The 14,047-nt window shown below is 37.8% G+C and overlaps 1 protein-coding gene and 1 non-coding gene across 4 annotated transcripts in view; both read right to left on the bottom strand.

Moving 5' to 3' along the window:
- LOC150096082 (uncharacterized) overlaps positions 1-14,047 on the bottom strand; it is a 329,695-nt gene that overhangs the window by 230,681 nt on the left and 84,967 nt on the right. For all 3 annotated transcript variants that reach the window (XM_090408971.1, XM_090408972.1, XM_090408973.1), the window contains exon 3: positions 8,124-8,179. In XM_090408971.1, the coding sequence (XP_090265097.1) occupies positions 8,124-8,179 (56 nt within the window). The remainder of the gene's footprint in view (positions 1-8,123; positions 8,180-14,047) is intronic.
- LOC150096083 (5S ribosomal RNA) lies at positions 6,122-6,240 on the bottom strand. Its single transcript, XR_016549999.1, has one exon. It is a non-coding gene; the product is annotated as a 5S ribosomal RNA (ribosomal RNA).

The following is a 14,047-nucleotide window of genomic DNA, read 5'->3' as shown; positions in this document are numbered from 1 at the left end:
TGGTTGATGGAAAATGATATAATAACAGGAATAGAAGTAGCACGGTATGGCATTTTTTTGGAAGGATAGGAAGGGAAAGCGTGATGGTGGAGTACTGCTTATGATAAATGACGACTTATGTTCTCTAAGAGTTGAGGCTTTGGAAGGCAGTGACACTAATGGTTTTGAAAGCATATGGTGTGAGGTAGAGGTGGGCAAGATAGGATATTTAGTGGGATGTTGCTACAAGCCAAGGAGCACAACAGAGGATGGGGAGCAGGAGATGTTATGGCAGTTGAGCTTGGCAAGTGCAAGAAAAATAATTGTTATGGAATATTTGAACTACAGCAGTATAAGTTGGAAAGAGGAAATTATGTAGTAATAAGGGAATGGAATTTCTGGAATTCTTGAGGGACAGATGTCTTAGGCAACATGTAATAGAGAGAACAAGAGGTTCAAGAGTTCTGGATTTGGTCACAGCATCAGAAGAGAGCTGATAATAACTGAGATATCTCTCCCCCCTTGTTGGAGAGAGAGAGAGAGAGTGACCATGTGGTTCTGACTTGGAAGATGAATAGACATGCAGGAGTAGCAAAGAAAAGAGAACATATATGGAATTATAAGGCAGGTGATTATAACAGTCTTAGATATCAACTTGGGGCAGTTCCACGGAGGGGGAAATTGGAAGGCCGGGATATCATTAGTGCGTGGGAAATTGTGAAGGAATATATGTTGGCGGGAACAGTAAGCTGTATTCCACAAGTGAAGAAGAGGACAGAATTTGGTGTAAAGTAGATGACAAACAATATCAAACAGGAACAGGTGAAAAAGAGGTTATGGAAGAGATATAAAGAGAGGAGTGGAGAGCAGATGCATGAAGAATATAAGACTCAGGCCAATAGAGTGACTAATATGGTAAGGAAGATAAAACTGGAATATGAGAAGAGACTGGCACTAAGATCCAAAGATAATCCTAGGGAATTTTTCAGCTATGTGGCCAGTAGGAGGAGAAATGATTGTGGAAGAATGACACTGCAGGATAAAAATGGGAATAGAGTGACTGATGAGGACATAGTGGAATTGTTCAATGAGAACTTTATTGGAGTATTTCATCCTGGAGAAGAAGGTTTTAATATCAGAGAGATGGGGCAGGTTCAGGGTTTAGAGGAGAGTGTGTTCCAAATACTGAGTATTCTGGATACCAGCAAAGCTGTGAGACTGGATGGTATTTCACTACGGGTTTTGAGAGAACGTGCGAAAGAACTAACAGTTCCGTTGACCTGGCTCTTCAATAAAAGTCTGGCTGCGGGAAAGGTACCCAAGGAATGGAAGGAAGGTAAGTCTGCTGCTGCAGGCCAGTTTGTGTCACATCAGTAATTGTTAAAGTCTTGGAGAAATTAGTGAAGGACTATATACAGCATTAAGCAGATGAGGGTAATGTTATTTGTGAGAATCAACATGGATTTGTTAAGGGGCGCTCTTGCTTTAGTAATACGATTGCCTTTTATAATAAAGTTACAAGAGCAGTTGATGAGGGAAAGGCATATACTGCCTTTCCCTCATTTTTTTGGATTTTGCAAAGGCATTTGACAGGGTGCCACATGATAAGCTGATATTTAAGATGCAGCACATGGGGTTAGATGTCGGGATAGTCAACTGGATTCAGGATTGGATGTCTAATAGATATCAGAGAGTTGTGTATGGTGGGGCAGTATCAAGGAGGCAGAAGGTTACAAGTGGGTCCCACAGGGCTCAGTGGGACCTGAATTATTTAACCTTTCTATCAATGACATTGTCAATGGATTGCAGGAGGATATTCAGTTGTTTGCAGATGATGTGAAGCTGGGAAGAGTTATTAGTAATAGTGCAGATGCGGCAGCCCTGCAAGAGGATTTGAATAAACTAGACAGATGGACGAATGAATGGGAGTATCAGTTTAATGCAGCAAAATGTCAAGTCATAAGGTTGGGATACATCGATGAGAGGCTGCAAACTCGATTGGAGGAGTTGTACTGGAGGAAGTAGAGGAGACAAGAGATCTGGGAGGATGATGATTGATAGAAAACTGAAATTCAGGGAGCATATTGCAAAGTTGGTGAAGGTAACCAACTTTGCAATATGCTCAGTATTGCAAATACTGAGGTCAGTGTCCTTCTCAGTATTGCAGCAATCCAGAGGATTGCTGCAATACTGAGAAGGACACTGACCTGCAGAGATAGAAGAGTTATCATTCCATTGTATAAGACCCTGATCAGACCACACTTAGACTACTGTTCTCAAATTTGGTCCCCAGGATTTGAAGGGGATAAATTAACTGTGCAAAGGGTACAGAGACAGATAACAAAGATGGTTTCAGGACTGTACAATGTTAGTTATGAGGATAAGCTGAGGGAATGTGGACTGCAGAGTTTGGTAGATAGAAGAAATAAAGGTGATATGATTGAGACTTTTAAACTGTTGAGAGATAGTTACAGGATTGACACTGGGGAGTTCTTTCGCTTGGTGGAACAGCAGGAAGGAACAATGACAAGGGGGGGCCATCCCTTGTCATTGCTGTGCAAAGGAAGCTGTGAGCAAGTGGGTGAGGAGTGGTTTCTTTGCATTAAGGATGGTTGAACCGTGGAATGCATTGCCTGAGTGGTGAGAGCAAGAACGGTAAATGAGTTCAAGGAATGGTATGATACACTTTGTGTCTCCTAGGAAAGACCTCCCACAATGAGTCTTTTGACTCCATGGAGGCCTGAATAATATTAATAAAAATTAGTGCATCTAAAAAAAAAATACATGTCACTGGACTACAAAACTTTATGTTACCGAACAATTTGAAAAAGGGGAAAATGAAGATGTTTTGTATCCTGATTTAACATTTTTTAAAGTGTAATTATTCTGTTTTTGAGCAACATTCAAAAAAAATACATCATTTAAATTTTTGTCAATTTTTTTTCAAATTTTTATAAAGGCTTTTATAATTGTCTTACACATGAAATCTTACATATTTCATTTTGTAAAAGAGGAACAGTCACAAACAAATTTTTGTTTTTACACATTGTTTATTAAAACCACACACACACACACACACACACACACACACTGCTGTCCAAAACCCAAGGATGAACATTATTTCTGAAGATTACAACAACAAATTAAGAAGAATCAACTTGTGGTAATTTGTATAACTGATGATTTCAGTAGAAAGTGGATACACATTCAAATTGCATGCAAAGGGATCACAGGGTACACAGGATAAAAGGCAAAAGACTGCAATAAGTGAATTGTATTTGAAGTCAGCTCTTTTCGTGAAGGAATAAAGTTGCAAACTTGGATGTCATGTAATGTCTCAAAGACATCATCTAAATGATTTCACACAGGGAAGAATTATTGGAAAGCTTGAAGAAGGCCACAGCATTACTGATATTGCCAAGGAGTTTAAAATCTTACACAGCATTCTATCCAGGATCTGGATATTTCCAAAAGGTCTCCCTTGCTCTACCATGGAGCATGAATACAGATTTTTGGTTATAACAGCAAAATGTAATTGATGCACTATGGCAGGTCAGCTCCATTCAAGCATGGGTATGCAGATATCTTGACAAGCAGTGGCAGAACATCTGCAATAAGTAGGCCTATACACTCTACATCCTGTAGTCTGCATCCCTTTATCTACAGCTCATCATTGAGCATGTTTTCAGTAGTGTTGTATCCATAAAAATTGAACAAGATGCCAATGAACTAATGTACTCATTACAGATAAGAGTCGTTTTAGTCTTTCCTCTGATTCTAGACAACATTTGATTTGGTGTGAAAGTGGTAATGCTTACCGTTGTGAGAATGTTCTTGAAAGGGATAGATATGGCAGAGATGGGATCATGGTGTGAGGGAGCCATTATGCGTAATGGATGCACTGTGCTGGAAAAACGAACCATGACTGGTGAACGATATTGCAACAAATTTCTTCAATGTTATGTTCGATTGTTTTGTGGTGCTGTAGGCGAAGAATTCACTTTTATGGAAACACTGCCACACCACATCCTACACGAGCAGTGGAGATACTTCTGGAGACAGAGGATATTAATTGAATCGAATGACCAGCATGCTCCTCAGATCTCAACCTCATAGAACAAGTTTGGAATGCAATAGGGAGACAGACTATTGTTGCTCAAAATTCCCCTCCAGAAAACAAACAAGGCTCTTTCCATGTTCTGAAGGAGGACTAGGCCAGTTTGCCTCAGGAATTCCTGAATCATTTGGTGCTAAGAATGGTATGACAATGTGAGAGCCATTGCAGTTTAGGATAGACATATTTCATACTGAAATGTCTCTCCGCATAGTTTTCTGTAAGCACTGTACATTAATTCCTTAACTACATCCTTAGAGAAAATTTATAACTTTTGCCAAAAACGTATTGCAATTTAATTTGTACAAAGTTTATAACACCTTTTTTTGTGTAATATAATATATTAGTATGCTGGCAATAAATTTATGTCCACATTTGGCTATAGTCATGAAAATTTTTTCATATATAGGTAAAAATGTAGTTCGTCCTTAGCTTATGGATACCAGTGTGTGTGTGTGTGTGTATAGTAACATAAACAATCAATATATTTGCTGATTATGTATCTTTAATGGGTGTATTGGAGATACCGCGACAGTACTACATGATTAAATTTGCAGTATTACTAATCTACCACCAACAGTTTTCCTCCAAATTAGCCTAGGGCACTTCTGACTTAATCAATCCACCTAGCTCTTGGTTTCTCTATATCTTTTTTCTGCCATCTTAGCATCAAACATCTGTTTTTCTAACTTTTTCCTCTCTCATTCTGTTTAAATGACCTATACCATCATAGATTAGCTCTGCTCACAGATTCATGAATGTTAACAATGTCCAATTCATTTCTAATATCTCAGTTTTTAATGCGATTCCACCACTGATAACATCTGTTTTCTCTTAATTTTTTTCAGAACTTTCATATCTGTGATCTCTAGTCTTTGATCAAGTACTTTATTTGATTTAAAATTGGTTAGAACAATGTCTTGTATACCTGCAAGTTTGGTATTTTGTTAATTTCTCTTATTCCATGTAAATGTAATCAACTCTCTTGGAACAAACATACCATGAATATTGTATCCTCTGCATCCAAAAAATTCAGTTCTCTTTTTGCTTGAGGCATTATTTTAACAAACAAATCCTAACACAATACAAATCACAAATCCACCCAATCACTGAATATTGCTCTCACATCTGGGATGGTGTCATAAGAGTTCCCTAAAATACTGGATTCTCTACAGAAAAGAGTAGTTTGACTGAGTGACGATCTCTCTCTCTGTCACTAAAATGCCATACTCACTTTCACACAGGTGTTCAAGTCTTCACAGCCTGCACCTTCTATAAATGCTTCTATGGTGCTGTTCATCAGAACTAGCATCAATAATTTCTCCACCCTCTTGCAAATCTGTCCAAGCATGTGCAGCAGCCAATCAACACCCTCTCACAGTTCAACTCTAAACCCACAGAACAAATTTCTCCTCCTTTTCATTCATCCCTTCCACTGCTGGGAAGGGATGAATGTGGGAGACTTTTCCAGAGGGAAAAGTCTCCCACACCACATGTTTCCTAAGGAATACAATCCACAGCTTTTCAAGTCAATGCAAACAAGTTCCTTATTGCCCATCCACAGTACTAGTGTACTACAGGTTGACCAACCTCTCATGGATGGATTCTCCATAAAAACTGGTTTCCAACCATATATAGCTTTGCTTTTCTGGTGTCTATTTCCATATTTAGTTTGTCATCTTCATTAAAAACTGTACCTAAATTTATTTGTTTTACAGATTCTCCACTGAGAATGCAGTTTAAGTTCAGATAATTTTATTGGAAGACTGGACAATTTAGATAATTTCAATGGACGAAAAAACTGGTCTGCGTTGCATTTGGATCATGAAATGTTTTTCATGATCCAAATGCAACACACGGGCCTGTTGTTGGCCACCTATGATCTACACCAATGGTGCCGACCACGACCACTATTATTTTTACAGACAAGCCCAAACATTTATGCCCACAGCAGGATTTGAACCAGCAGCCTTTTGGCTGGAGAGCGGTTATACTAACCACTCAGCCAACCAGGCTGGCAATAATTAATGCCAGCAGCACCCAGGGTTCCCAGGTGGGCACCCTCCCAAGTACTAACTGGGCCCAGGTTTGCTTAACTTCAGTGCTCAAATGAGAACTGGTGTTTTCAAACCGATCTGGCTGCTGACAATGCATGGCTGCAAAGCAATAGTAAGTAAAGAGACATTCAAAATTCTTTGAATGTCTTCTGGACTAGTATATAGTGTTTGGTTGAGATTTAGTTGAGGTTTATCAGTTTTTAAACATTTATATAGCTCAGACTGAAATTTGTCATCCTTATATAAGGATGATAAACCTCAGTAACTTGCTCACGTATTACAACACAGTGACGGCTGAACTGGATAAGGGTAATGGGTTTACGGTGATTCTACTGGACCTTGCCAAGGCCTTTGACAGGATTCCACATGGAATTCTAATCAGTAAATTGCAGCATATGGGAATGGACATAGGGTTGGTGAGATGGATAGGAGGGTGGTTGACGGAGAGATATCAGAGAGTGGTTTACTCGGGAGTAGAGTCCACAAGACGGCCTGTGACTAGTGGTGTGCCACAGGGATCTGTTCTTGGGCCAATGCTGTTTAATTTGTTCATAAATGATATAGGAAATGATCTGAGAGGAACAGTTCATTTGTTTGTGGATGATGCGAAGTTGGGTAGGGCAATAGTGAATGCAGATGACGTCAAAATTTTGCAGGATGATTTGGATAGATTGGAGGTCTGGGCTAAGGAGAATGGATGTCAGTTTAATGTGGCAAAATGTAAGGTTATGCATTTTGGGGTGAAAAGATTGGAGGCAGTTTACTGCATTGGTGGAACCCTGCTCCAGGAAATTGATGAGGCACGAGATTTGGGAGTGTTGGTGGATAGGGAATTGAAATTTAGGGGACACATTGCAAAAGTGACCAAAACAGCTCATCAAATCACTTGGTTGCTGAAGAATACGTTGACAAGCAGAGACAAGCAGGTTATTGTTCCTCTCTATCGAGCCTTGATAAGACCCCATCTGGACTACTGTGCTCAGATTTGGTCACCTAGGTTTCTTCTTGATGGGGAGGATGTGGAGAGGATCCAGAGGCGAGTGACCAAGATAATAGCAGGTCTGTGGAATGAACCGTATGAGAACAGGTTGAGGATTTGTGGGTTGCAAAAATTGGTTGATAGGCGGAGGAGGGGAGATATGATTGAGACATTCAAATTACTGAAGGGTTTCTATAAAATTAATTCAGAAGATATTTTTGAGAACGGGGCTGGTTGTGGGAGGACTAGGGGACATCCATGGAAACTGGGCAAAAGTGTGGTTAGTAAAGGTGTTAGAGCTGGGTTCTTTACTTTTAGAGTAGTGAATGAGTGGAATGCGCTCCCTGAGTCTGTAGTGGATGCTGTGACAGTGAATGAGTTTAAGGCGAGGTATGATAGATACTGTATGAATGTCAGATAGTTGTGATGAATATGATTTGGGGCCTCCCTCGATGAGTCTAATGACTCCCTGGAGTTGCCCGTAATAATAGTAATAGTAATAGTAATGATAAATGAGATGCTTTCATAAACACTGTAAGGTGAAAGAAAACAAAGAAAAGCAGGTGTTGTGCACAATGACTAGATTCCATTTGCAGGTACTAGGAGCTTAAACATACAAACTGACAGAAGTACCAATAATGCAATTTGATGACTTGATAAGACTTAGCAAATATTATAACTAGGATTAATTAAGAAAGAATATCAATCATTCATTTGAAAGACCATCTTTTAGTTAGCAGTAGTTTAAATAAATAATAGTGAGTATCACTGAGATTACCTGCAGATTTTTCCAATATCTCAATTATTAATATGGAATTCATACTAAGTATGCATCCATGTTGATCACACTTAATGAATAGGGAGAGAAAAATCATGTGGGATGAAAATACTAATTCTCTTTAACCGGATGTAACCATTTCCACTCTCTGTGCTCATAAAAATTTAAAGATAAATAGCCTAAGACAATTTAGAATTATTATTTTAAATTTCTTACTTTTTAACCAAGTCTTCCTTTGAGAGTTTTTCAAGCTCCTCTTTAGTAAGACGAACCTATTAGAAGAGTAATATAATAACGGTTATTATTATTATCATCATAATACCAATTGAGTCAAAAGAAACACTGTGTGAGGTCCCACTGTCACAAACAACCTGCACACTCTTAGCAATGCATTCCAATCACCCACTCCCCTATGCAAAAAACTAACCCCCTCTTCCTCTTATTTACACCATCCAGGGATAGCCATTTCTCTCCATTCTATGAGACATCTCCCACATTTACGTGGTAATATTCCCTTATCAACTTACATCCTAATCATATCTCCCCCCCCCCTATCAACAAGACTTTGCAAATTGCATTTCCCCAATCTCTCTTCATATTCAACATTTTAGAGACAAGAAATCAGTCAATAATTTCTGAACACTTTCCAATATCTCTATCTTTCTGAAAACCAGATGATTAAATGGAACAACAGTCTGCTTACTTCTACACAGTGTCCTCTTCATAACTGCTATAATCAGCTGCACTGCCTGCACAATTAGAACAATATATTCCTTAAATGTTAGGTCTTTATCCATCATTGCAACCAGATTCCTTATCTCTTCCACCTCCTTTAAGATATCCCCACAAATTGTATACTATGCATCTCATCTCTGCACTTTAACCTTGCAATGGTGAACAGGCAATCCCCCACTCACCAAATTTATTCAAGTCCTCTTGTAAAGCCACATCTGCTCTACTTTCATATTTTTTTCAACTTCACATAATCTGCAAACAATTGTACCCTGCCATTCAAACCATTCCCAATATCATTAACAATCAAGTTAAGCAGCAATGGGCCTAAAACAGACAACTGGAGCACAAAACTAGTGACCTCTTCTCTAATATTTTCTCTACTTCACAATATACAACTTTCTGAAACCTATCAGATAGCCAATCGTCAGCACACTAATCCATTATCAAACCCCATTTGTTCTAATTTAATTACCAACATATGGCAATCTACCCTAAGCCTTTGCAAAATCTAACTGTACCACTGTATATGCAACTTGCTTGTCTAATGTATTTGTTATGTTGCAAAAAAGAAATCAAAAACTGTTGAACAAGATCAGTCCTTTAGTACACCCATGCTATCAATCAATACTGCTTTATCAGCCAAATCACGAATCATGGTCCTCACCTATGCACCTCTTTAACCACAACTTCAGACCAGTGCCTATTTTGTAAAAGAACAGGTACCAGTACTCTGTTTGGTATACTATGTAAACGTGTAAAAAATTGCACATTTACCTAGTACCCGTTTGTCAAAATGTCACTCATAATATAAAGGTGCTAGTACATTGTACCATGTTGTAGTGTCCTAAAAAAGCACTGTTTCAGACATACAAACTAGTCATCATCTCCCTTATGAAATAGAAAAAATGTTATCCCTCTTTCCACTCCTTTGGAACTTGGCTCAAGGTAATACTCATGTCAAACAAGTTTGTCAAGGCAGCTGTTACTTGGAATATTCTATCAAAACAGGTAGTGATGTATTATCAAGTGCTGCCACTTTATTATTAACAAAAATTACTTAATTCCCCATATATCTGCTGTTCACTCACTCACCAGTCTCTCCTTCTTTCCCACTACACTGAAGTTCTGCATGATATCAAAATCACGAGGATGAAATACCTTGATGCGCTGCTCATTTAATATATCAACTATATCTTCCACAGTGGTTATCATTCTACTATTTTCACCAACCAATATCATCGTTCTGTAATCATTCTTTCTTCTAGACTGCATATTGAACGGATCTTTTGGGGCTTTTTTTTGCTAGAAAGAACAGGCAAGGAAGGTGACCAAACAAGTCGCCTTCCTGTAACTGATTATTATGTATCATTTTCTGCTGCCTCCATAATGCCTATCTTCTTCCAGATTGCAAGCTTAACCTCTTCATTTATCCATAAAATTCTACCATATTTAACTTCCTGACACTTGGAACACATACTGCTTCTGGTGTCTAAGCAGCACTGGTCTCCTTTCCATCCTCATTCCATGATATAGATGCATGCCATCTCCTGAACTTTTCATAACTGCTAGCCTTTTAGTTCCACATGTCCTTCTTTATGGAAGTCTTGATGATTACTATCATCAAGATTACCATTACTGGGTGATAGTAATCACTGGGGGACAAAATGTCTGATCCTGCACCTTCACGTGGTGCCTCCTGTGAATACCATTAATTAATGGGAAACTGAGCAGGATGGTTCAGCTTATGTACATCTGCATACTTGGGCTCTCCCCCCCCCCAAGCCTTTGTCCCCCAGTCTCAGCCAGTCCAGCTGATAGTACCCTGCATGGACCCCTGCCTAGGGTAACGGTGAAGAGAGAACAATGATCGAAAACCTAGGTATAAATCGAAAAACAGTAAGTATAAATTTTCCAATATGCCTGTCAGCACGGAAGATTAGAATCCCCCCCCCTCCCAATGACAGTAAGGAAAAGAGGATCTGTATTTGCCAAACACATTTAGTTGCTATCTCAAACCCATCAAAGAGGCTAGAAACAGATAATAAATTTGGGAAATGCCAAAATCAACAATAAACTTTGGATTAGGACTTAGAACTGCAAAACCCTTAGAAAGAGGAAGATCTAGTGATGACCAAAGAAAAGCTCAACAATATAAATTGGGATATCATCTCAGTGAAACAAAAAGAATAGGAAAATCTATGCATATGGAGAAGGGGACCTAAGATCAACAGGCAGAGTAAGGTTCATAATCAACAAGAGAATAAAGTAAAATAAAAGAATTTCAAATTATTTCCAATAGAATCATCACACGTATACTTATAATGAGCAAAATATATAAAAATTAAATATTAATTCAAGTCTATGCTCCTAAATCCACCCACACAGAAGAGATTGAAATGTTCTTTGACCAATTACAATCAGCAGTAGATCAAAACAAAGAGCAATATTTGATCATAATAGATGACTTCAATGCCAAAATTGGAAAAACAAGAGATACCTGGGACACAATTGGCAAATGTGGATTAGGAAATAGAAATGAAAGTGGGAACTTATTAGCAGATTTTTCCATAATTAATAGACTTTATGCATATTTTCTTTAAAAAACCAAACAAATGCAAATAGACTTAGAGAAGCTCCAATGGCATAACAAAAAATGAAATACACTAGATACTTACCAACAAAAAACATAATCTAAAATGTTCTGGTTGCTGCTAACAAAAAAACAAATTAACAGCAACACAATTGCAAACAAACAAAAAGAGTTTCAAATGGAACTCATAAAAGGAATTAGACAGTATTAATCCATCTGAAGAGAACTTGAGAAAGCTAATACAGAAATAGCTAAAGCAATTTCATGAGTGGCTATATCTATCTACAATCAACACCAAAGCACCAAGACAAGAAAGCTAAAACCATAGAACTTTTGAACAAAAGAAGAAAAATGAAACAAGATGAAAACAAACTTTCAAATATAGAATACACAGAAATTTGCAAAACCTTAAGAAAGAAAATAAGATCAGAAATACGTGAATTTAACACGCAAAAAATCAAAGAAACAATAGAGAAAAACAAAAACATGAAAGTTTTAAGGAGCATGACCACAGGACGAACACATATCATTGCTGTAATAGATTTAACAGTATTGATATGAACACAGATGGATAAGAAAATAACTATTTATTAACTTAAACGGTAATATTTTGCTGGTATTATATCCAGCATCTTCAGAGCACACAACACAAAGTTTGTTATAAATGCAAGACAACCACAATCCAGAGTAGCAGTGGTGCTAGTATAAGTAATTGCAGCGTGCAACACAAGACTAAAGTCCTAATAGGGCTTTAAAAATATATCCGACACTTTCGCTATAGCAAGTCGGGTCTGGCAGACTATGCTTTGGATACCCCTACACACACAGCATCAATTGGAAAGAAACAAAAGTAATGCAGGAATCAACAGAAGCCTTAAAACATACTCCAAACCTTAACAAGTATGGCTGTATAAATCAACCAAAGATTTGGGAGACAGTCATCTTAAGACCAAATTAATATTTATTACTTTTAGTTTATTTTATTTTTTTCAAACTTTCTAAGACTATTATTTGGACTACTATTTCAAAACTTTGCACTTTTTTTTTTTTAACCTAGATGGCACCCTATTAGGACTTCAGTCTTGTGTTGCACGCTGCAATTACTTTTACTAGCCTCACTGTTACACAGGATTGTGGCTGTCTTGCATTTGTAACAAAGTTTGTGTTGTGTGCTCTGAAGATGCTGGATATAATACCAGCGAAATATTACCTTTTAAGTTAATAAATAGTTATTTTCTTATCCATCTGTGTTCATATCAATACCGTTAAATCTATTACAACATATCTGATGAACACATAAGCCTATCCACGTGTACATATCATTGCTATCAAAAACAAGAATGGCATGATCACTAGGGACAGACAAAAAATTCTCAATAGAATTACAGAATTGTAGAGAATTATATGACTCAAAAGTAGCAACTAGTACCACACCCCATGACACAGAGACTCCCTTCAACCTTACCTCAATTATAACAATTAAAGAACTAAAGGAAACACTGAAACAAATGAAAAACAACAAAGCACCAGACAATGATGGCACTATAAAAAACTATTGAACTAATAAAATATGGAGGCAAGATAATATACCCTTATGTCCTGAATATTCTCAATCTGTCTAGAAGAAGGAAAAATCCCACATGAATGAAACAACACCTAGTGTTACTGCACAAAAAAGGAGACAAGGAAGAAATAAAAAATTACCATCCAATAAGCCTCTTACCAACATTCTATAAACTCCTCATAAAAATCATAGCAAACAGGATAACACACATGTACTAGAAGATATTCAATTAATAGAACAGACAGGGTTTAGATCCAGTTTCAGCACCGGTGCTTAAGAGTCAGAGTTGTATAACTGAGAGGACACCTCCACATAGCCTTTAAAGGAATGCGGAGAAACGACCAGGGCTTCTGACCTAATGTCCAATCCTCACCTTCTCGCGGTGCACCCTGTTGGGTATCTACTTGGATAATGAACGAACAAGGATGGGCTGGCAATTTGGGATTTAGCCGACCAATTGTCTTCTTATTGGTTAAACCAAAATAAAAAATAATGGTACAACATGACAAAATTTCCTGCTGGCTGGGGCGTCGCCCGATTAAACAAGGCCCCCGTTGTTTTTGCCAGGGAACCAGGGCAAACAGCAAAAAGTCAGCTACTGGAACAAATCTGAAAACAAACCCCAACTCAACATCGCCAGAGTTAAAGATCGGTACTATCAACATAAGAAGCCTGAATGGCAAGGAAATGGAGCTAGCTGATGAATCAGATAAGTACCAGATCGACATAATAGGGGTGACTGAAACAAAAAAGAACAAAAACTGGTGAGATCTTTCTGAGCAATTAATACAAAATGTTATATTCAGGCAATGACAATCAAGGAAAAGAAGGAGTAGCCATAGTATTCAACACAAAATACGAGGCTAATCTTCTTGAATGGCAGTCAGTCTCAAGTAGAGTAATGTGGACAAATATGAGACTTATTTGTGCCTATGGTCCCACAGAAGGTTCTACTAAGGTAGAAGTGGAGGAATTTTTTTAGGCTTTAGAAAAAGCAACAGACACAATGAAAAAGGAAAAGTTGGTCCTTGTTGGGATCTAAATAGCAGAGTAGGAAATGATTGTGAAACATACAAAAATATTTTGGGAAAATTTGGAGAAAAGAGCAAAGCTAATAATAATGGCCAATTATCTGTTGGATTTCTGCTCAGGACATAGATTGGTTATTACTAACACAATGTTCCAACATAAAAATGTGCACAAATTCACATGGAGAGAAAAGGCAAGAAATAAGAAAAGTCTCACTGACTA

Source organism: Typopeltis vanoorti, chromosome 19, assembly GCF_054136105.1.
Source record: "Typopeltis vanoorti isolate ZY-2024b chromosome 19, IOZ_Tvanoo_1.0, whole genome shotgun sequence".
Classification (NCBI taxonomy): Eukaryota; Metazoa; Arthropoda; class Arachnida; order Uropygi; family Thelyphonidae; genus Typopeltis; species Typopeltis vanoorti.
The sequence above is the reverse complement of the archived record's forward strand: the minus strand, read 5'-3'. Positions and strand labels throughout refer to the sequence as shown.